This window comes from Juglans regia, chromosome 5 (genome assembly GCF_001411555.2).
Source record: "Juglans regia cultivar Chandler chromosome 5, Walnut 2.0, whole genome shotgun sequence".
NCBI classification, from domain to species: domain Eukaryota; kingdom Viridiplantae; phylum Streptophyta; class Magnoliopsida; order Fagales; family Juglandaceae; genus Juglans; species Juglans regia.
The window spans coordinates 21,843,191-21,866,322 of NC_049905.1; the positions used below are offsets into that span (position 1 = coordinate 21,843,191).

Below are 23,132 nucleotides of genomic sequence, written 5' to 3' on the forward strand. Positions count from 1 at the left end.
CACCAACGGTGGCTTTCCTCGGTCGGTTAAGCATTTTCCAAAAAAAAAAGTGTTATCATTGATCAATATAGTTGTATTTGCGAGTTCGACCTTGCTTTTATTGCATGCACTATTGCCAAGGTGATATAACGAAAAACTAGGTGAATTTCTTTAAATCTCAAGAATTATCCTATTAAAAGTCCAATCCCCTGTAACAATGCAGTAGTTTTTTAATTGATTGATAAAGAGAAGATTGTTGGAAAAAAATTTGATCTCACAGCTGCTTCAGGTGTATGAAATGGAGCTAATTAGCAAGATTTCAATAAGCAAAAAAGAGACTTAGGATAAATTGATATGAGGTATACTGCAAATGGTAGATTCAGTGTGAGAAATGCTTATTACTTACAACAAACTCTCAATAGATAGGACTGTAAATGAATTAACTTGTTCGATAGCCCGCTCGGTACTCATTCGGTTAAACTCGAATCGAACTCGACTCGTGAAAAAAAAAAACTCAATCATGAAAGCAAATACCCGCTCGATTTGTAAATGACACATACCCGACAAAACTCGACTCGACTCGGTTAAGACTCGTTAAGGCCCGCTCATTTATGCTTGAGTCGACTTATTAGCTCAACTCGATTAAAACTCATTCATATATTGATAAATATATACTTACACCTATGTATATATCTATATATATATGTATTAGCTAATAATATAAGTATGACACTATAATAATTAAATATATAATATGTAATCTAATTACTTTTGTCTATATGGTGAATATACTTCATAAGTATACTTTATAATTTGTATAATAATTAGTCCATTAAATTTAATAATTTCATATATTAATATGTGGGAACCATATATGAAATAGATATATGCTATCATATCAAGTGTATATATGAATAATATATGTAGGCATATAATATATTGTTATTTTGGATAAATATCAACTAGTTAGATATTAATTATTTATAAATTTTTTAAAATCTTATAATTCAATAAAGGTTCCACTTCTTAGTTGTATAAATTCAATATTAGATTATTTAATTTATTAATTATTAAATCACATTCAAAAAATAAAATAAAAATAAACAATTCGAGCTCGAGCTCGACTCGACTCGAACTCATTTGTAGGATGAGCTCGAACTCGAGTTGAAAGTTTAGCTTATCAAGTCAAGCTTGAACAAATAAAAAAAAAATCTCGAGCTCGGGCTCGACCTCAAGCTTGAGTATTTTGAGTCGAGCCAAGCTTGACAAGCCAATAATCGGCTCGGCTCGATTACAGCCCTATCAACAGATAAGCGAAGGGAGAGTGCTCTGGTGAAATTGCAGATTTGATCAACTGGAAACAGATGTGGAACTTAAATATACAAATGAAGATTAAACTGTGTGTGGAAGGCTGCCCATGACTTACTACCTACTTTGCAGAATTTGGTTAAAAGGAAGATGCTAGAATCTGATTTATGTGATATCTGCAAAAGGGAAGTAGAGACTTTGTCTCATGTATTGTGGATTTGCCCTGCTACAAGTGATGTTTGGTCTGAGTCTGTCCTGTAAACAAATGGCCAAATTCTACTATAGATTTCTATGTTTTATTGTCAAATTTGATTGCTAAGTTATCGGTGGATGACTTTCAGTTGGTCTGTTTTATTATGAGAAGGGTTTGGATAAGGAGGAATTATGTAGTTCATGGAAAGGCTTTAGAGAGTCCTCATCAGGTGGTGATGGCAGCAAACTCATATAGGGATTTGTTCTTAAATTTCCTAATTAAATAACTGTCTATCACAGCTCAGAATAGAGGCAAGATGGAAGAAACCATGCTACAGTTAGCTTAAACCAAATTGGGATGCATATGTTTGTACAAAACAGAATAAAACAGGTTTAGGTATAATCATAAGGAATGATCAAGGAGCTATCATGGCATATGTAAGTGCAAATGTGAAACCTTATGTGAAACCTGTGGTGGCAAAAGAATTCGATTCGAGTTTAACCAAGCGGGCTATCGAACAGACTGGTTCATTTAAAGCCCTATTTGCAAGGGTTGTGTTCGAAGGTGATTCCCATATTATTGTCAAGGCTGCAAACTATGATGAAGATTTAAGTTCATATTATGGGACTTTAGTTCATGATGCTAGAGTAATGCTTTTGGAAAGACCTGGCTGGCAGGTTGCTTTTGTTTACAGAGAAGCAAATTGTGCTGCACATTAACTAGTAAAAGTTGCTCTAGTGCATGAAGATGAACAAATTTGGATAGAAGATGGGCCAATGCATTATGTCTATTGTTTATTTAGAACAGTCTATGTAATGTTGACATATTTCTGTTTTTGCATTTCACATCAATAGAAGTTCTATTTTCAAAAAAATTCTCCTGTAAACAGTTAAGGTGAAGGAGAAATTGTTAAATTTAATTCCAAGGCTTAAACCAATATCATCAATTGGAATTATATAATTTGATATATATATATATATATATATTAAACAAAGCTCTCTCTATTTGTGGTAGGGGAAGCCTCGATTCGGCTATGCATATCCGTATCCCAATAGAAATTGCATTAGTTTCCCTATTGTTGTTTGTTGTTGCTTTGGATAAGTAGGAGTATTTTAGTAAGGTGAAACTGTACAAAAATTGGTAGAAAAAGACTCAACATAAAGGTTTCAATGTTTTGTGTTGGGAGATTTGTGGTGGTAGAAAGAAACAAGTATAACAATGCAATTGAAATTTCTCTCTCACAGAATTTGTAGCTACAAGCAGCTTGACAAAACTGGGCGTACCAAAAATGCCCAACTCAAATACCATTTAGCAAAAACTCTGAAAGTAAGTAAATACACTACAAATTAGACTCATGAAAATTGTTGTCATGTCAATTGGCTCTCTTCCTCTTCTTCGACTTCTTCGCCCAAGATTTTCCACTCTTCTTTGATTTATTTGTAGGCGGTTTCCGCTTCTCGCTTTGTTGTTTTGGAGGTACAGGTTTCCCACTGTCATCCTCCCCTGCAGTGTGGGTATCACTGTCGGACTCATCTTCATCAGAACTTAGTACCAAATCCTCCACGACATCTTCCTCCCCAGCTACCTCTTTGTAATCTTCCATTTTTCTCTTCTTTTTCTTCTTTTTTATTTCTTCGGGCTTGGCCCTGTGAATCGATAGTAAAACAATAAATAACAATAGAACCAGAGGGAAAGGAATCTGAGAGACGGAGATGATGACATACTTGGAATCACTTCCTGGTAACCATGAGGAACTAAAGATAGAAGCACCTTCTTCATTCGCTGTAACATCCTCTTCATCACTTTCTGATATCCTCCTTGTGAAGACAGAGGAATGCTCGCCAACAAGAACACTAAATCCATATACACATGCACATCACAAAATTGCAACTTAAAAGACGGAAACATGAATATACTAAAGCCTATAAATAACATAAATAATAAACCTGGATTCCGTCAATGAAGCATTTCTTTGCTGTGCTCTTTGCCGCAGAGCTAAAACATACTGTGACAGAGGGCTAGCCCCCAACTTTTTCGCATCCTGTGATAAACACAAGGTTTTCATGTACCTCTGAGATTTTAACTTGCAGAAACAAAACATTCAAAAAGTCTAAGGTTCAAACAACGTTGTGATATACTCGGCTCAACTAGTTGGATTGCATTTCCTAATCATTGAAACCCGTTATTATATCTTCAACTGCCATTGTGCGTAAACCCCAAAGGTTGAACTACTCAACAGTTGACCAGCTCAAAAAAACTCAAAAGCCATGTACAATTATCATAGAGGAATTGTGAAGTAGAAAGTCTTTCTACCAATTTCAGACATTTTTCTTGGTAACTAAAATAAAGTTTTATTGAATTAAGTAGATGTAGCTCAAGTACCCAGGCATATACGAAAGAACCAAGTTAAGACATATACTGGCCATATCAATTTTAAAATAATGAAATAAAAAAGGTGACCATTTTTACAGATTAAACAATCTGATCAACTGAAGAATGAATATTGCAATTCAACCAGATTGAGAATAACTTTTAACATCCAACACTCTTCTCATCCTAAGCATGTTGTCGATTGCAGAATACTGAATATATAGATTATGTTTGATTAACAAACTCAACATGAAGAGGACAAAATTGTTTACAAACCTCAAGAAAAGATGTTGCTGCAGGATTATTGGGAAGAAAAGAAATCAACGTACGCCTTTCATTCGTAAACTCAGAACTAGCCTCAATCTGGAATGTAAAATAGCTGATACATTAGTCGTGTAGTAAAAGTTTCGAGATAGATAAAAGATGAATTCATCTAGACAGAGAACAGACAGATCAAAGGATCATAAAAATTTTTTCCCTACAATCCACCTTTTGAAGAGGAGTAGCGTATGTCATTACCACTTCAATAAATATGCATTAGTTATGTGCACCACAAGCTTTGCCATATGTAAAATATAAAATCATTAAAAACAAATAGAAAAATAAAGTGTGTACTACAAGCTTTCCTATGGGTAAATGATGAATTTGTCTAGATAGATAACACAAAAAGATTCTCATCAGCCACTGTTTTGCATCAGCCAACACACACCTTACGTGTCAGCATTTTTTTTTCACTCCTCCCTATCGGCTATCACACGTTCCTCTCACCCATTTGAAATGCTTTGAGCCCAGAAAAAAATTTCTCTCTCTCTCAAGTAAGTTTCACCTATAAGAATTTCCAGCATAACAGTAGTACATCTTCAATAATTCAGATAAAGTGTTCCACCAAGGAAAGAAAATGATTTTGATCAAAACCCCAGACTGCACGGAGAATCTGATGAAAGAGCAAAACGAAAAGAGCTTTCCCAATTCTTGATTCTCTCTCTCTCTCTCTCTCTCTCTCTCTCTCTCTCTAAGATCGTAAAATTATTTTTGTGCCGTTAATCTGGGGTGCTTTCAAAAAGGCAAAGTGTTTCTTTTAAAGCATTAACAGTAGTAAGCAAGTTTGTTTCGCGAGAAAATAGAAAAGAAAAAAAAATCCAAAAACATGTTAGCTGCATATCTTCTTGCAGATCAGGAATGACAAGATCCAGAAGTAAAAACCCAACTAAAGCAAAAAAAAAGATACATATAAAGACAGAAAAAATTACAATAATCCTTAAATCTGCTGTAAGCTAGAGAGCTGTTCGTCTTTAAGGAAATGAGATCTAAGAGGGAGGTAGGGAGAGAGTACTGACTAAGTGGTGGAGGTGGGAAGTGTGGGCGCCAGAAGTGAAGAGGAAAGAGAGAGTGAGGAAGAGGCAGAGGACGACATTTCAGCATTTAAAAAATTAAAAAAATAAAATAAAAAACAAAAGATAAAATACACGTCAGGTGTGTGGGGGTGTGGGTGGGGAACAGTTGCTGATGTATAGAAGGACTCAGATAACAAATAGATAAAGGGATCTCCATCAATCTACCAACACTAGGATCAGGTGGAGCACATGTGGTTACCACTTCAATAAACATACATTAGCTATGAGCACCACGGGCTTTGCTACCTATAAAAGATGAAATTGATCACAAACAATAGACAACTAGTGTAAAAAATTTTCCAGCACTTCACCTTGACACTAATAAATTAGGTGAAGCACATCAGATCACCACGGCAATAGATATACCTGACGGATAAGTTGCCTCATTTCTTTCCGGAACCTCTCAACTTTGGTAGTTTTGCAAAAGCTGCGCAACCGGACAAGTGGGATAAAAGACAACTCAAAGAATGCAACAGAATAGCTCCACTGAGCTAAATGCTCAGCTAGCTCCTCAATCACTGAAAGAACACATGCCTCTTGAAATGCCCGTGTCTTCAGGGTTGTCTCACTTACCTAGCATAGAAAATTCTCCAAATTCACATCAGCAATAAAGCTGCATGGTGCGAAAACAAGGACAGAACACATCCAGGCCTAGAAGTACCTTGAGTTTAGTTAAGTATATAAAATTAAAAATAAATTAAAAATAAAACAAAAAAGTACCTTGAGTTTAGTACGCAAATCAACAGCTTTGCTAACACCTCCAGCAGGGGGCCTATTTAATTCTTTCATCTCCAGCATGTCCAAAAGGAGCATAGAAACAGGTATGAAAGTACCAGTAGAAGCGGCAATGCGGTTAAGCATTTTAGCACATCTCACTCTAAGGGGAAAGTAGCTTGCACTCGGAACCAGACGGGCCACCCCAGAAATTATTTGGGTCAGAGGATAAGCAAGGGGCCTAAAGTCTGCTTCTGAGCCATAGGCACACATAGCTCCAGTCCAAAGTTCAAGGCAGTTAATGAACTTCCACTCGTATACCTTTCGGAATGCCTCCTGTAGAACACAGTTAAAAATTAAAGAGCAGTACTCGGCCAGCATGCCCAAAAGTCTATGAGAATGACATTAAAAAGGTAAAGCATCCACAGACTTGAAAGGCAATTGACCAAATTAATAAGCTTGGAAATTTGCAGCTTAAGACAAAAGCTAAGACTTGCAATTTCTGTAGTGGCAAAAGGGCAAATTTTGAGTGACAGCTACACCAAATGGGCAACATTTACCTCCAAAATGACACAAATATTAGCATCGTGATCCCTAAGTTAACAGTGAAAGGCATCATTTAAATTCATCAAAATACAACGAGTTAACATGAGAACCCTAAAAAATAATCTTTAAAAAAGGAAAATATTACCTTACTGATCAAAACATAAAGAGGAAATATTACCTTAGTCTTCGTACTAAGTGCATCCCGTAAAATCATTGCCAATTGTCGAATAAAAACAAATGCATGCTGATATGCAGTAGGAAGATCCACCCCCAGAAGTTCAATGACGCAATTTCCAAGAAATTGGATATGTTGCAATTTCAATGCATTTATAAATTGGCAGTTCAACACGTATGCTTTATATATCCCTTTAAAGCACTCATCTAAGCAATCAGATCCAAGCCGGATGCATAAATCTCTTAGAAATAGAAATGAGACAACAGGTAGTGCACCACCACCTGTACCCCAAAAGTGAAGTGCAACCTGAATAAAGTTCAAACATAAAAATGAATTCCGCTTGTAGACAGCTAAATGACCTGGCAATTATCATGTCCAAAAACTCCATCAAAACAAAATGATGCAAGCCCCAAAACATGAGAGGCACAGTTGCTGCTCATATGACACAAAACTAAAGAACCCAACCTAAATATGATTTGCAAAACAGATTGAATAGATAATCCCACATTCAGAATGTTTAAGATCATTAAACATTCTAAGAAAACTCCTAAATACATTCTAAGAAACAGAAAGCGACAACAGAAAATCTTGAGCAGAAGCTCCGTTAATCACTAAAGCAGAAAACCAAATCAATAAAGAGTGCATAAAAATGTTCTGGTGTTCGTTCAAAGTACTGGCCATGAAAGATTCTTTTTTCTCTAGCAAGCATTGTTTTAAAATACCATTTAAAGTAGGAACATTAAACCACTCCTGGTCTAGTGCAGGGTAGAGGACCACAAACTAGAATGAGTATGCATCAGATTTAAAGTAGCAACTATGGTAAACAAAAGAAGCAGAAAAATATATTGAATCCAAAAAATAAAGAAGAGCTTCACAGTTCACACATACCTTTATGTACCTCCTCAAAAGGCTTGGAAAAGCAACCAAAAATATGGAAGAATATTTGAGACGCCGTAAAGTAAATGATATCATTTCTGTATCAGTCATTTGGTTCAAAACATGTAGGGCATTTCCAAGATATGACTTCACAAAGTGATTGAAGTTCTTCCATTGTTTTGAGTTCATGAGATCTATTATAGTCTCTTTCTTTCCACCAGAACTAGGAAGCTTCAACAATTTTCGAAGTATTGAATCCATTTCACTTAATACAAACAACATTATTTTATTGAAGACGCTGCTGGACATGATACTGAACTTTGTTGAAGGATCATCCCCACCATCATCACCATAGTGGCATGCAGTCTTGAATGCTCTCATAAGCGAACGAACAGCACTTAAGTTTCCATTTTCTTGTATCGAGTTACACCAGGAATCAACCATTGAACTAGTTATCACATGTTTTGAAGGTTTCTCATCTTGTTTTGAAATATCATGCTTGCCAGTTTCACCATCGATTTGTATGTCTACATCTTCCACGTCAGTATCGGCATCCTGCACGAAAGTGGAACAGGTTTCACAGAGCCATTTTATTAAGAGCACCCACTTAGAGTATTACAAATTCCAAAATATTTTTTGAACTTACGTCAATATCCTCATCGTTAAATTGTAGAAGTTCCTTGTCATGCTCTTTCAAAAACTCGTAGAATTCAGGGTCCTGCAAAAAAGACTTGTCAATGACTTAACCACTAAGGATATAGCAGTAGCAATAGGCATAGATACAAGTTAGCAAGGTAAAACATTATCAAGTACCAACCAATTTAATATTTCACAATTTAATGAATAAGAATTTTAATACATCAAATCTGAGGATATGATCATTTAATATTGACCGAGCCAACATCTATTCAATAATCAAGCAACTGAGCCATAATGAACTTCATGGTACCATAACATGGAACCTCTACAACATGATTTTTCCTGGACATGAAGCAGCCATAGCAAATATTGCTAAAAGCATAAATCATGCCTACTTTACAAGTTATGCCTATTTCATCAATAAAGTTCTCGTTTACTGATAAAAAAACACCTACTTTACAAGTTAGGACTTTGCAGTGTCATAAATCAATGCATAAGCTCAGCACAATGTAATATACCACAGGTAAATTAATTGACCCCAAGTCCCCTGGTCTTACACAACCTGGTCACTTAACAATCACGAACTAGATTTCTTCACAAAAATCTAGGAAAAGCCCCTAAAACAACTGATTTTCAAGATTCAAGAGTCCCCAGTCCATAATCTCAATGGTCCACACTCACAGTTTACCTTAGAACAAAAAAAAAATAGAGGCACAATACTCTACCTGCTTTAGGTAGAAATATTGTCTCTATAGAAAATCATAATGATAATCAATCAACTGAATCAAGCCCAAGATAAAGAAGGGTTGTTGTAGGTTGATAGACAACATAAATCTTCGTCAATATCTTTTTTTTTTACAAGAATGTTTTATTGATTTAAAAGCGGCATTGCCCAAGTACACAGGAAGTATACACGCATTACACATTGCAGCAACTAGGAACTAGAAAAGGATTCTTTGTCAATATCCCCAACTACTGACCTTAATTAGATGGGATTAAAGTATAGTTGAATTTAGAATGTTAACCTTGTTATGACCATTTTACCTTTAGAAGAAAATTAACTGTATTAACATGAAATGGATATATCCATATGGTATAAGATATATGAAATCATAAAACAAGGCAACTTATACCAAGAATCAGATCATGTAGGGATGTGCATTTTGGTTTACACGATTGTGAGCACTTAATCTCTATTTTTAGTGCACTTAGTATGAGAATGTTAAGATCAATTTCAGGAACCTGGAGAATATAACGCCAATTAAAAAGTGATAATTGAATTGAATCAATCATTAACTAATTGCTATGCCAATGCGAAACTCAAAAACCCAACCTAGTGTGCGAAATCCCGTTAATTTTGAGTAGGTTTCATGATTCGCATACCAAATTCAAGCATGGAATCCAAAAGAACAAATGCTCTATATAAGGAAATTAAGATTTAAAAGATAACAAAAATACATCTTGAGCAAGAGCAAAAGCCTCTGACCTTTTCCTTAAGTCTATCTAGTTGCTTCATGTGCGCTCTCGCTTGACTCCTAGATTTAGAAGTCGTGCTTCTACCGGTTTCTTCTTCCTCTTGTTCATCATTCAGCTCAGGTTCCAAACTCTTCACTGAGATCACAAAAAGGAGAAAAGATGAACAACAAATTCAAGCAGAACATTCAATGAAAACTGCTTAAATAAACAAATTTGGAACGGGAAAAAATAAAAAACCTGCGCCTTTCGCACCCATGTTGAGAATGGCCAGTAAGTTATTCCTGAAAAGGAGAAAGAAATTACAATAAACGGTCAAGAGATGTATCTGCAAGAAGTGCTAACCTTGCTATCTTAACACAAAGATTTTTGGGGGAACGAAACAGAAAATTACAAATTTGCGAGGAAATAGGAGTATGGATATCAAGCACATGAAAGTAAGATATAAATTAAGAAAGAGTGGGCATAGAGAGAGTTCCAAAAAGTGGGAAAATTCACGTACCTCTGAGACCACCACCACAAAACCCCTAACCCAGGGCGCTTCAGTTTTTAGGGTTTAACCCTTTTTTGGGGAGTTCTCTTTCAATGGGTTTTTTTCTTTTCCGTAACACGCACCGTTTCAACATCAGTTACTAAACGCACCGTTTCATCAAATACAGTAGAAGCCTTGCCAATGCTAGGGGTGTTCAACCGGATCCGGATCCGGATATCCGGCCATAACCGGATCCAGATCCGGATGCTAAAATCCGGGCGGTTATCCGCCCGAATTAATCCGGATTTAATCCGGGTGGATAACCGGATTCATCCGGATTGTAACCGGATATCCGGGATTCTAGGTTATAACCGGATTTAATCCGGTTTTAATGTTTTATTTAAAAAAAAAAAAAGACTTTAAAACTTGAAAAAAAAAAAAAAAAATTATAGCACTTGTTTTATGTATTGTTGCCATTTACGAACAATGCTGGAGAAATTAACCTCCAGCATGCATGAACAGCCACCAACCCAGTTGCACCGTGCTCTGCCTAGCCACCACGAAACCAGCTCTGCACAACCCACATGCACGGCCACCTTGCTGGCAGCCATCCACCACTGCGCTACCGCAGCCGTACCCAGCCACCTACACACGGCAGCACCATCGTCTAAAGCTCCACCTGCTGCAGTCCTCAGAGTAAACTCCATGCCACCACCATGCACGCGGTCAACCTGCACAGCGCATTGCACCTTGCCCGTGCCCAGCCTCCTCTGCGAACCACCACTTCACGTCTCAGCCACCTCGGTTTCACTACCATGGCACCTCACCTGACCACAACGGACCACCCAGTCACTGCCATGCATCCGTTGCAGCCACGGCAACACCTGCATAAAAGACTCTGTTTTACTTCTAAAAAACAGAGCATCATTTGAGGATATCGTGGGCCTCAAATGATAATTTCACGTACTCCTCCTATATACCAAACTATCTTGATATGATATTATCCATCGACAATCAGATCAATTTTTATCTTTTAGAATTAGAAATTTAAGAGAAATTAAGCAGCATTTTTCATTATATTTACGAAAGACGATGCAGAGAGATATGCAAACAGAAGATAAACAAACAAAATATATATGTATCTATATATATACGCACTTGATCTGCTCATTGATGGCCGCTTCACACTCCTCTGAGTAGCCCTGCCGAGCGATGAAAACATGAGGGGACACCGGGACAACATGAGCGTCCTTCTTGAGCTCTTCAAATAGCTGAAACAACACTCCAGTGAGAGGTGCATCAACTATCTTGCTTGATGAAGAAACAACGAATTTGTTACTTCCTCTTTGGCTAAAGATTACAGAAGCAGTGGACGAAGAGAAAGGATAGTTCAAGGAAGATGCAGATGATGAAGCAATCCTATTTTTATTGAGAAGAGGCTGAAACTGAAAATGGTCTAAGAAACATTGTTAATTGCGGACGCTTGGAATTTCAGAACAGAGAAATTGATTGCTGAGAAGAATGGAAATGAAGAAGCGTTATTGAACTCCACGCTGCACTACTTCTCCACGTCCAGGAAACAACCAACAAGCCACATCTCCATTTCTGCAACCTCATGAAGCGACGGGGTGGTTTTTTTTTATTTTTAAATGACCCGGTTACGGATAACCAGGTCATAGAACCGGATCCGTAACCGGATCCGGATTCTTCTCACCCGCCCGGGTGTAATCCGGGCGGATAACCGCCCGGATGCACCCGGATTTCCGGGTTTCGGACCGGATCCGGAAAAAAACCGGACCGGTTGAACACCCTTAGCCAATGCCTAGGCGGTTGTACGTGCCTATGTTTACAACTTAAGAAAAAATATTTACAATTGAAAAAAGTAAATAAAAGATGAGATTAATATAAAAAAAATTAATTTTTTAATAATAGATCTCACTTTTTTTTTTAAATAATTATACGATATTTATGTATTTCACAATTCTACGTAAAATTACTCTTAAAATTTTTCTTCTTGTTAATTTCACTCTCTCCTCTTTTGCTCTCGAATGCCTATGAGATTTATAACAAAAAATTAGCATTAATGGAGTTGTCTTTTTCTTTAATAGTAATGCTAAATGTAATTTTAAATTATATAAGTCTCCTATATTTTTTTGAATAAAAATATAGTCTATTATTAAAAATTAATTTTTTATGTAGGTCTTAAATTTTATTTTATTTTTCCCTAAAAGAGAGTCCAGATCTTACAAACTCTATTATCATTTCTTGTTAAGTAACTTCTTATATCAATTATTTAGATAAAAATCCATTTAATGTAATTAAGTCACATCTATTGGTAAGACAAACAAAATCTAAATTCTCGGATCGTGGCTTATTATAGTGAAATGAAGGGGCACCCCTAGTTTAAGATGTCTCAAAAGTGCTTCTAATTTCTCTCTTGATTTTATGATCTAATCTAATTACTATTTAAAATAAATAAATAAATAAACTTCCACCTTGAATTTGAAGGGAACATGATTAGCATATTTAGAAAATTATTTCCATCATGATTTACACAAAGTGCTAATATATTTACTTTAATTCTAAGTGCTATGTCATGTTACATCCCAATAGAAAAGAATGGAAGTCCTCCATTAGAAAGAAAGAAGATATATATAGTACTTCAAGCTCAAGTTGGTAACGGAAATCAAGGGAAGTTTGGATGATGGAAATCAAGGGCATTATACAACATAAAAAACTAGAGTTATGCCACTTGTAAGTCTAGTCATGTGTTAATGCATCACTTGTTGTAGAACATACTTTTATGTTGTATTCTCAACATCACCGATGTGTCAAATTATTAAATATGAACTTGCAAATAGAGCTTTTCAAATCATTATGCATACACATCTCGGAAGTCAGTTTCCATGTCTAGAACAACTTCCTTAATTAGTGCAGTTCAGACTCACGAGCAACGTCCAACCCCATCCCAAGCAACCGTGAGGCCGTGGCTCTAGGTGGAGCCACCCATGCATGGGCAAGCCGCCCTCCACTCAACCCTTTTGGTGCCATACTTCTCATGGAAGATAATTAGTTATCGTACTTGTCACCGGCGCTCTAACACAGAGTTCCTAGATTTTACAGAAATTAACGAAGTGTTTATCTCTAAACCCAAATCAAGAATGTATGCGCAATGGTACTCCAGGTAGAACTTTAGCAATATTCCATCGGCAAGTTGGTGATCCTCTCTTTTGGTCACGCTCACTTTAGGCTGATCATTGTACTAACCCTACCTTCAATATATATAATGATTCCTATAACTCCTATCATGGACATGTTTTACTGGCACCACTTCACGATCACCTACAATCAAAGAGTCGACGGCTTGGGAGTTCGAGGAAACGCATCTGATGCCTAAGTTAGTGACTGAAGATAATTTTAATAATATCAATGAATTTGGTCCTTTTACATATTCATGGATTCTCCCCTTATATAGAGTTCCATAAAGTTCTTTATTTGATAATAGTTATCCATAATTCGAATTCAAACTTAGATATGAGTGTTCATCCCTTAGTAAATTTGAATGATAGTCATTTTTATCCCTTGCCATCGTTGGATTGTTATCCAATCGGTATTAGTTGTGGGCAGGATTCTCTTGATATTGAGCTGGGTTTTCAATAATGAGACAGGCTTTAGACTTAAGTAAGGGCACAAGCCCATGTCGGGGTCTAATAGGTTGGGATGTCCTCTCCAACCCCATTTGTTCTGATCGTGAAAGGCTTCAATTATATATCTCGGATGCTGGTATCTTTGCCACATGATCAGCTTCTTTGCTTTACAAGGGAACTTAAAAACCTTTAATCCAACTAATGTTGTTTTGAACCTTAAAACTAATTAGATCATGAGACACAGCATTCTTGATCACTCTCGATCCTCGGCATCCCCAATTCATCCATCAAACCAAGAAATTTCTCGGCTTGCTCTAGGATCACCATTATTACTACTAAATATAAGAACGTGCGAATTATTTGTTTGACATATGGGATCATTTCCCTAGCTAGTACTTCAAGAATGAAAAAGGCAAAAGGAAATCAAAGATGAAAAATTATGGGAAAACTTGGTTAGTAAATGGAAAATCATACATTTCGAAAACTTTTTGAAAACTTCATTGATCATCAAGGTACGTCTAATTCCAGCATATATAACTAGCTAGCTACACTACAAGAAATAACGCCTTTTCCAGCGATTTTACTATCGCCGCCAAAAAAATCGCTGCTATTAACCCTTATTTGCGGCGATTTTCTTATCGTCGCTGAAATCTAAAGCAATGTATACGAAATCTGATGTTGCAATTACTGTTCACTCATTTCCAGCGATTATTTGATCTTTTGCGGCGATTTTTTTATCGCCGCAAAAGATATCAGAAACTGTAGCCATATTTTAATTGTGGCGAATGGGAAAATCTCCATAATAGCTAATTTTGCGGCGAATAAAAAACGCTGGAAATAGTCTTCTAGAAAATTTAGGCCTTTCCCAACGATTTTAATATCGTTGCAACAAAAATACCACTAATAAACATTATTTCCAACGATTTCTAAGTCGCTGCTTGATTTCCTTCTCAAATTTTTCAACTGATGGAAAGAAATTACTTTTACTTTTTGCAGCGATTTTAATATCGTCGCAAATTGAACAACAAAGACTATTTGCGACGAAAATATTCACCGTATTTTCGCCTCAAGAGCATATCTAGTAAATTATATACTATTAGCGGCAAATCAAAATCACCGGAAAAGTGAAATTAAATTTAAACAACCCGCCTTACCATTTCCCTCTCCCGCTCTGCCTTCCCAATCCCTCTTCTCCGTCAACCCACGCTGTAACACCCTGTATTTTAGTATATTTTTATTGAATGATTACTTTTATTTTATTCAAAAATTTATTCTCTTATTTTAAATTGGTTGGATTTTTAGTGAGTTTATTTTTATGATTTTAATTTGGTGAAAATTATTTTTATGTGCTTTCTTAATATTTATTTATTGTTATGCATTTAAATTTTTTTTCATATTTACTTAATTACTGTGGTATTTAATTATTTCAATTTCACTTTACCATTCCGTTTAAATTATTTTATTTAACTTGTAGTTTTAAAATCGTTTCCGTTGGATCATTTTTGTGACCCAAATTATGAAAATTGAACCTCATTTCTTTTTCCTCCATTTTTTTTTTCCTCTCCTTTTCTTTTCTCTTTCTTTTCTTTTTCCTTATTTCTCCTTCGGTTCTCTTCCCGCGCGCGACCCAGCTCCCCCTCCCTCTCTCCGTCCGTTTCCTTCTTCACCACCCAGCGCCGTCGTGAGCCAGCGGTGGCCGTCACCGCCCAGCCCGTCAGCTTCCCCAGCCGCCGGCGACCCTACCCCACCAACCTCAGCTCCATTCGCGCCGCCGTTAGCCACCACGAGCCCATTGAAGCCGCGACACTCTTTCCGCCGCTGCGCCGCCGTCGCACCACCATTGGCCACCATCTTCTCACCACTTCATTCTCGACTTCCTAGCAACCCATTGTACCCAACCCCACCTCCGATCCGTCACCGGTGAAGCACAACCAACCCCATTTCCAATTTTGGTGTTTTTGGCCTTCTACCGCCTCCCACGCCGCCACCCACGGCCAACCTTCACCACCACTAACTTCACCGACCTCCCTAAGCCCTACCCTATCAATTTTGGGTCTTCGTTTGCCTCCGTTGAAAAGTGGGTATTTGTAACCCGACATAGATCAATGCCAGCGATTTTGGTGTTCTGCAGCTGTTTTTCCAGCGATTAAAAGTGCGCCGGCATAGATCAATACCAGCGATTTTGTGTTGCCGCAACTGAGGTCACAAAACCAAAAACTCAATTGCAGCGATGTTTAAATCGCTAGTATTGATCTATGCCGGCGCACTTTTAATCGCCGGAAAAGATATTTCAAAGTCATTTAGTTAATTGTGGCGATTTCAAAAAATCGCTGGGATTGATCTTTTCCGGCGATGTTTCCTCTTTTAGCGACAACATTAAATCGCTGGAATTAATATTTCCCAACGATTAACAATTTAATCGCATCGTGCAATTGCGGCGATAAATATACTATTTGCGGCGAATAAATATCGCTGGGAAAAAAATATTTGGTGGCGATTTTTGGCTTCCGTTGGAGTAGATCAAAAGTGGAGATTTAATACTGGCGAACCTACAGCGATTTATAAATCGCTGGGATAGGTGAGAGGCGGCGATTTTGTTAGTTTTGCCAACAAAAGTGAATCGTCGGCAAAGGTGATTCTCCTTGTAGTGCTAGGTCCACGATCGAATATCTGAAAATTAACTAGTGTTAATTATATAGTGTATCATGTAAAACAATAAATGACTTCTATAGAGTTAATTTCAAGGGGTGAGGTTCTCTAACGATCAAGTCAGTGCACGCCTAAATTAAGTTGATCATTAGGCATTCCTTTATTAGCTCAAGGCTAAAAGTCAGAAATTAATTAAGCCGGAATTGCCCTCCGGATTTTCGGGAGAGAGAGTAATTTGATCAGAACAATGAGAAAAAGATAAACACATAAATAAACTCTATAATATTTATTACTATTATTCGTGCGAATAGTATAGAATTAATTTTCAATAAATATTCACTATAAAAAAACTATTTACTTGTAGTCATTTAATTCCAACAAAATGATTATTTATAGACAAAATGAGTCTATTTTAATTACAAATAACCTTTTTGTCGCAATTAAATTACCATAAAAATCTATTTTTCTTGTAGTGATTTATATATAAGAGCTGCTTTATTTGGTTAATTAATTTATTCTCTCCTAGTACTTTATATATATATATATATATCCTCAAGTTGATCATAACTCTGAGGATTTTGATTTAAAAAAAAAAAAAAAGTTTAAGAGGATCTTAACTCACTAGAAGACAAATTATGGCCAGTTCGGAAATCCATTAATTAATATTCACTAATTAAATGAAAGACCTAAAAAAAAAAAAAGAATAATTTGAAACCTCATTAATAGAGATGGGATATAAATGGTTCTTAATTATAGTATTTATAAATGTTAATGTTATGTTGCTTTTTAATCCAAATTTTCAGACAAAGCATTGACTAATATTTATAGCCCTAGCTAGCTAGCTAATTAATTAATACAGCCAAGATATTAGGTAGTAGAAATTAGCTAGTGCAGGGGGTGGCCGATCACGTGACAGTAGTAGTACTCCTGATCTAGTACTGTCTTGATTTGAACGGGGAAGATAGTCAGTCATTTAGCTGCTTGAATAAGATAGTCATGAGTCATTAAGTCATGAAGGCTATTAATTAATTAATTGTTAACCTTTTTAAGTATTCGTAGAGAGCCTTTGTATTAAATTTCACAGCATCATTGCCAAATTATAAAAACCATTCAGGAGCATAAAACACGCATGCATTCGGTGTTGGTAATTAATTCTTGCCATCTTTACTTAGAACGTGCAGATTCGCTCTTATCAGGAAATAATGACACTACTCCTCTTTTGTGTGTCTTATTCGAGTCAAAAATGTTCTGTACAATGTACATCACATGATGTCATTCCTCGTGGCAAGCCCAAATGAGGTTTTATACCCTTGAAAGCTAGCTAGCCCGCCTCCCGCCTCTATAAAAAGGAACCCATTTTCACCAAATTTACCTCACAACAAAGTCTTTGGCATCCATTGCAGCGAGCTAGCTAGCTGCAGCCACTCCTATCTCTCTATCAACCCTTTGTTTCCTTCCTTTCTCTCTAGCTGATCAATCTTCCCCGCCCATCATCATGTCTATGCATTTGAATGCTTCCAAGTCTTACCAGAGTACTGGTTCAGGCTTTCAAAATAATGATCATCAAGCTCATGATCATGATGGTCCGTCCTTATCACTTCACTCGAGTTTTGGTGATCTGAATCATTCCAATGGATCATCAGGTAGTAGTACTACTACTGCAAACACCAACCCCCACGTTGGGAGTCGGCCAATTATCTCAAGTCTTAGCCACCTTGGTCTGTCCAAACGAGTGACTGAGGTGAGAACATCCTATGTTGCCCCTCATAGAGTCCATGTCCATAGCTTCATCGACTTCATGCCTGTCCAAAATCAAAAACCAGATCTTCCTCTTACTGAGGTCACTGTCACCCATGAGATTGTGAGAACTCAACTTCTGGCTGCAACCTCCACTAGGGATCGGATTTTCAATATCCCAGGATCAGATGATGATGAAATCCGTATCCAACGCCAACCCAGTATCCAAACCCAAACCGCTTTGTCTGTCTCCTCCAACCAAGTGAATCATTCATTGTCATTCCAGAGGCCGGAACCTTTACGTGACCATCATTTTCAAAAACCCTGCAACAACTTTGCTCATTTTCAAACCAGCATTAATAGCCGTCATGATCATCCTAGTCTCGGTAGCTATTTGCAAAACCCAGGCTATAATAATCCTAGTCATTATCAGAACTCAGTACCTATGGAAACCAAGGATCAAAACCCTAGTGCAAACCCACCGTTAATTATAAGGAAAATCAGTTCGGGAGAGCTACGCTTTTATCTTGAGTCCAATATAAGCAACCCATTGCGAAGTTTTAACTCAGTTGACACAGATATTTCTGAGGATGAAGATGATGAAATTGAGGGTGATGGCCGCACGCATAGCCTTCCTTACAAGAAATATGGTCCGTACACATGTCCCAAATGCAAGGGAGTTTTCGATACATCACAATCATTTGCAGCTCACATAGGGTCTCATTACAAGTACGAGACCAGCGAGGAGAGGAGGAAAAGACTAGCAGCCAGGAGAAGAAGGAAAAATCTTCGCCTTTTCCGTTTTGGAGCTGGACTTACTGTGGTGCCCGATTATTCTTTAAATACAGCATGGCAAAGGAGGACTTGGAATGTGCACGAGAACGCAGAAATGGCTGTGAAAAGTGAAGAGAGAGATGATGGGGATGAGGAAGATGATGAGGATGAGGAAGATATTGATGGGGATCATGAGATGCAAAAACAAGCTCCACCTCCAGAACCTGAAGCAGCTGAGGCCGGCTTGATTGGCAATGAGATCAAAAGGGAGCTTTTGGAACTGATGGTTTAATAAATTTAAAGATGGCTATTAGAGCTCTTCTTAATAAAAGCTCGAACTAATTAAAATAAGACAGTTTTTCTTATAAGAATATCTTTTATACTTAATTGGAAGAATATAGAACATATATCTAAATATATGCCTAAGTATATGCCCGCATCGGCACGCGCTTGAGCATGCATATAACCGTTATTTAAAATAAAACTACAAATTGATATGACATTGTTGTTTCTTAATAGTCACATGTTATTATTATAAAATAATTATATTTACAAGTTGGATCAAGATACGCGCGCTTGAGCATGCATATAACCGTTATTTAAAATTCAACCGCAAATTGACATGGCATTGTTGTTTCTTAATTAATACTCGCGTGCTTATTATTATAGAAAAATTATATTTACAAGTGGGGATTGAGATACACGCGCTTGAGCATGCATATAACCGTTATTTAAAACTCAATTGTAAATTAGCATGGTATTGTTGTTTCTTAACAACCACGTACTCATTATTTATAGAAAAATTATATTTACATGTATAAGGAAAAATATATATATATAAGGTGGAACAAATATAACTACCATATATATATATAACCATATTGTCAAAAAGTTTGCATAGAGAAAAATGAAAGAAATTAAATACAATAACATGAACTTTCTTGGTTTACCTCCACCTTCTCATTAGTGATTTAAAACTCAAACCAACTTGCACAATCTTTTTCAAGTATGCAACCCTTGAAAGATAGGTTTGGAACATAAAAATCCCATTTCGAAAAATATTTATGCTGTAAATGATGTTGATTGGTACTCGAGCACACGTTTCAACTGACACATGAGACACGTCAAAAGTTATGATCTTTCCATATCTTCAACTCCCTAATAATCTTCACATGCAAGAAAGCTCCGTTTATCACGAAGGGTCCTTCTCTCTCTCTCTCTCTCTCTGGGAGAACGTAAGGTGCTAGTAACCCTGCTTTGCTAGGGAGTTTATCTCTCAGCCTACGGGAGTCTTAGTTTTTCGGGTGTAAGAGAATGGAGGAAGAGGATTTATCTAAGAGTGGGAGAGATTGCATCTATCTCTGGAGGAAAACATGGTCTTCAAAGTGACAAACGAAGGAGAGACAGATAGGGTTTCACGTTGGAAACATTGTATTGTAGGGGGGATTCTGACTGATAAGGGTATAAATAATGAAGCATTCCGTGTTACGATGTCTCAAGTATGGAGATTGGAGGGTTGGGTGCAGTTCAAAGATTTGGGTAACCATACTTTCTTGATTGACTTTCAACATGTGTCTAATAAAGAGAAAGTATTTGGAGGCAGACCTTGGATTTTTGATCGAAATATTCTATCCCTACAAGAAGTGGATGAAAAAATGCCGCTGAGTGCAGTCAGGTTTGATTTTGAACCATTCTGGGTACAGATGCATGGAATTCCGTTAGCAGCCATGACAGAGGAAGTTGGAAACCACCTGGGTTCGTCAATAGGTGAAGTGATTAGAGTGGATGTTGACTCAGAAGGTAGGGCCTGGGGTAAATGCATGAGGGTGAGAGTGGCAGTGAACCTGAATAAACCTTTGTTAAGGGGGAAGTGGTTGATGATGGATAACCAGAAGTTTTGGGTCTCATGCAAGTATGAGCGGCTTCAAAATATTTGCTTTACGTGTGGCATTTTATCGCATAAGGGTAAAAGGTGCAGTAAACAGAAAAGTGAATATGGAGTTAAGGAGCAACCATGTGAGCAGTTTGGTCCATGGATTCGGGCTCAACCTATGAACTCAAATATCTTCGATGTTTGAAAATATGGGGGTTCAAATAGTTCCAGAGAACAAAAGGGACGTTATAAGGAGGAGACAAATGAAGCAGGTGGAGGGAAAGACAAAGATGGTAAGGAATTGTCGGGAGGGGCTTCTCAAGAATCATTTAAGGAGCGTTTACCAGATACTGTTGTTATTCTGCCTTGTAAAGTAAATGACAAAGGCACGGAAGATTTGGGAGTCAGTCAAAATTATGAGGAATTACTGAAGGGGAGGGAAACACGTATAAAAAACCAGGTCTCGGAGTCAGAGTCCCCAATCTATTTGGAAAATCAGGTGAATTTAAAGCTGGTAGATTCCAAGGAGGGTTTGTCCTTTATGGAAGTAGAAGCTGTCACGGCCTTAAAATGAACTCTTGCCTAATACTAATTTATTCACTTTTAAGAGCAAGCAACTAAAAGACAAGAAGCCAGGAGTTGGGGATCAAAAGGACTCAGGGAATAATACCAAGAGAAGGGGGAACACATGGAAAAGGAGGGCTAGAAAGGAACTTTCTCAGGCTTCAAATCAAGAGGGGGTGATGACAAGAAAGAGGGGTAAAAGTGGCAAGAGTTTAGAAGGAGAAGTGGCATTACCCAGTAAAAAATCAAGGCAGGAGGGAGTTTGTTCAAAAGACAGTTTCGATATTGAGTTGGTGGAGGCCGCCTTGCAGCTCCACCAACAGCCATGATGGGCCTTAGCTGGAACTGTAGGGGGCTTGGGAACCCCCATGCAGTGAGAGAACTCCAATGGTTAGTTAAATATAAGTGGCCCAATTTTGTGTTCTTAATGGAAACAAAGTGTGGAAAAAAGAAGGTGGAAGAGGTGAGAACTAAAGTGGGTTTTGATTGTAGCATAGTAGTGGAAAGTAGAGGTTTGAGTGGGGGTTTAGTTTTCATGTGGCATAAGGAGGAGAACTTCACTCTTCAATCTTACTCTCATAACCATATCTCGATATTTTGGCAACAAGAACTAAGTGTTGAAAATGTTTTGTTGACTGGTTTCTACGGTTTTCCATATACAAACCATAGAAGTGACAGTTGGAAGCTTATGAGATTATTGAAACCTAGAGATGGGATGGCATGGCTCTGTTTTGGGGATTTTAATGAGATCATGCATTATCATGAGAAACAAAAGGGAGCTAGAAGACCCTATAAACAGCTGGAAGAATTTAGAAGTAATGTTGACTTCTGTGGTTTGAGTGACCTGGGTTTTGAGGGCAATAAATATACTTCGTGCAATAATAGAGAAGGATCCCACTTTACAAAAGAGAGACTTGACCGTGCCTTGGGTAATATGGAATTAACCAGGAAATTTTCAGACTGTAGCATTCAAACTTTTGCAGCCTATTCTTCTGACCACAGCCCTATCTATATGGGGTTAAGAATTGGATAAAGAAGGTATGTCAGAGGAGGGGGACTTAGACAAAGGATCTTCAGATATGAAGCCTCTTGGAAACTCCATAATGAGTGCTCCAGGATTGTTGCTAAATGCTGGACAGCTCGAAGGCAGCAGAGTGGGTCTGTGATTTTTGGATCGGATTGGACTGAATTAGTATATATATTTTTAAAATATTTATATATATTATATTATTTTATATGGTAGTTATATAAGTTAATTATATAATTTTCATCTAAACTATTATCATTGACCATATAAAATGTTAAATAATATATGCTATCAATTAATAATGTATCATAAAACATATGATAATATATATAGATAGATAATACATTCATATATATATTCTACTATTTATACTTAATTAAAATAATTAAGTAATTTTTTTAAAATACTTAAATTGCAATTAAGTATGAATAATCTATATAAAATGAATTTATTTAATAGTCATTAACCACATATAAAATGTTATAATTTTAATTTTTAATACTGGATATACTAAAGTCTAAGTTAGTAAGTAGTAACTATCAACATTATAAATATAATTATAGTTAAATATTTTTTTAATGAGTTAGTTACATAATCCATATTAATAATTCACTTAATTTTAATTTTAATAATTTATTTACAAAAAAAAAAAGATAAAACAAAATAACTCCGGGCCAAATGGATCGACCAAACCGATAGCTAAACGGTCTGGTCTAGTCTAG

At 36.8% G+C, this 23,132-nt stretch overlaps 2 protein-coding genes across 3 annotated transcripts; one reads left to right on the forward strand and one right to left on the reverse strand.

Moving 5' to 3' along the window:
- Positions 1-2,679: 2,679 nt before the first annotated feature.
- LOC108994511 (nucleolar complex protein 2 homolog) lies at positions 2,680-10,236 on the reverse strand. 2 transcript variants are annotated; one of them, XM_018969756.2, is made up of 12 exons: positions 10,170-10,236; positions 9,908-9,951; positions 9,681-9,805; positions 8,202-8,273; positions 7,568-8,110; positions 6,683-6,985; positions 5,965-6,294; positions 5,611-5,817; positions 4,127-4,213; positions 3,427-3,521; positions 3,205-3,333; positions 2,680-3,126 (listed from the first exon to the last, which is right to left on the reverse strand). In XM_018969756.2, exons 2-12 carry the CDS (start codon positions 9,924-9,926, stop codon positions 2,853-2,855), a joined length of 2,184 nt encoding a protein of 727 aa, XP_018825301.1. In that variant the 5' UTR covers positions 9,927-9,951; positions 10,170-10,236; the 3' UTR covers positions 2,680-2,852. The 2 variants fall into 2 exon arrangements, with proteins under 2 accessions (XP_018825301.1, XP_035546267.1); XM_035690374.1 differs by lacking the exon at positions 6,683-6,985.
- Positions 10,237-17,841: 7,605 nt separating this feature from the next.
- LOC108994476 lies at positions 17,842-19,377 on the forward strand. Its single transcript, XM_018969697.2, has one exon. The coding sequence runs from the start codon at positions 17,931-17,933 to the stop codon at positions 19,236-19,238; it is 1,308 nt and encodes a 435-aa protein (XP_018825242.1). The 5' UTR covers positions 17,842-17,930; the 3' UTR covers positions 19,239-19,377.
- Positions 19,378-23,132: the final 3,755 nt, after the last annotated feature.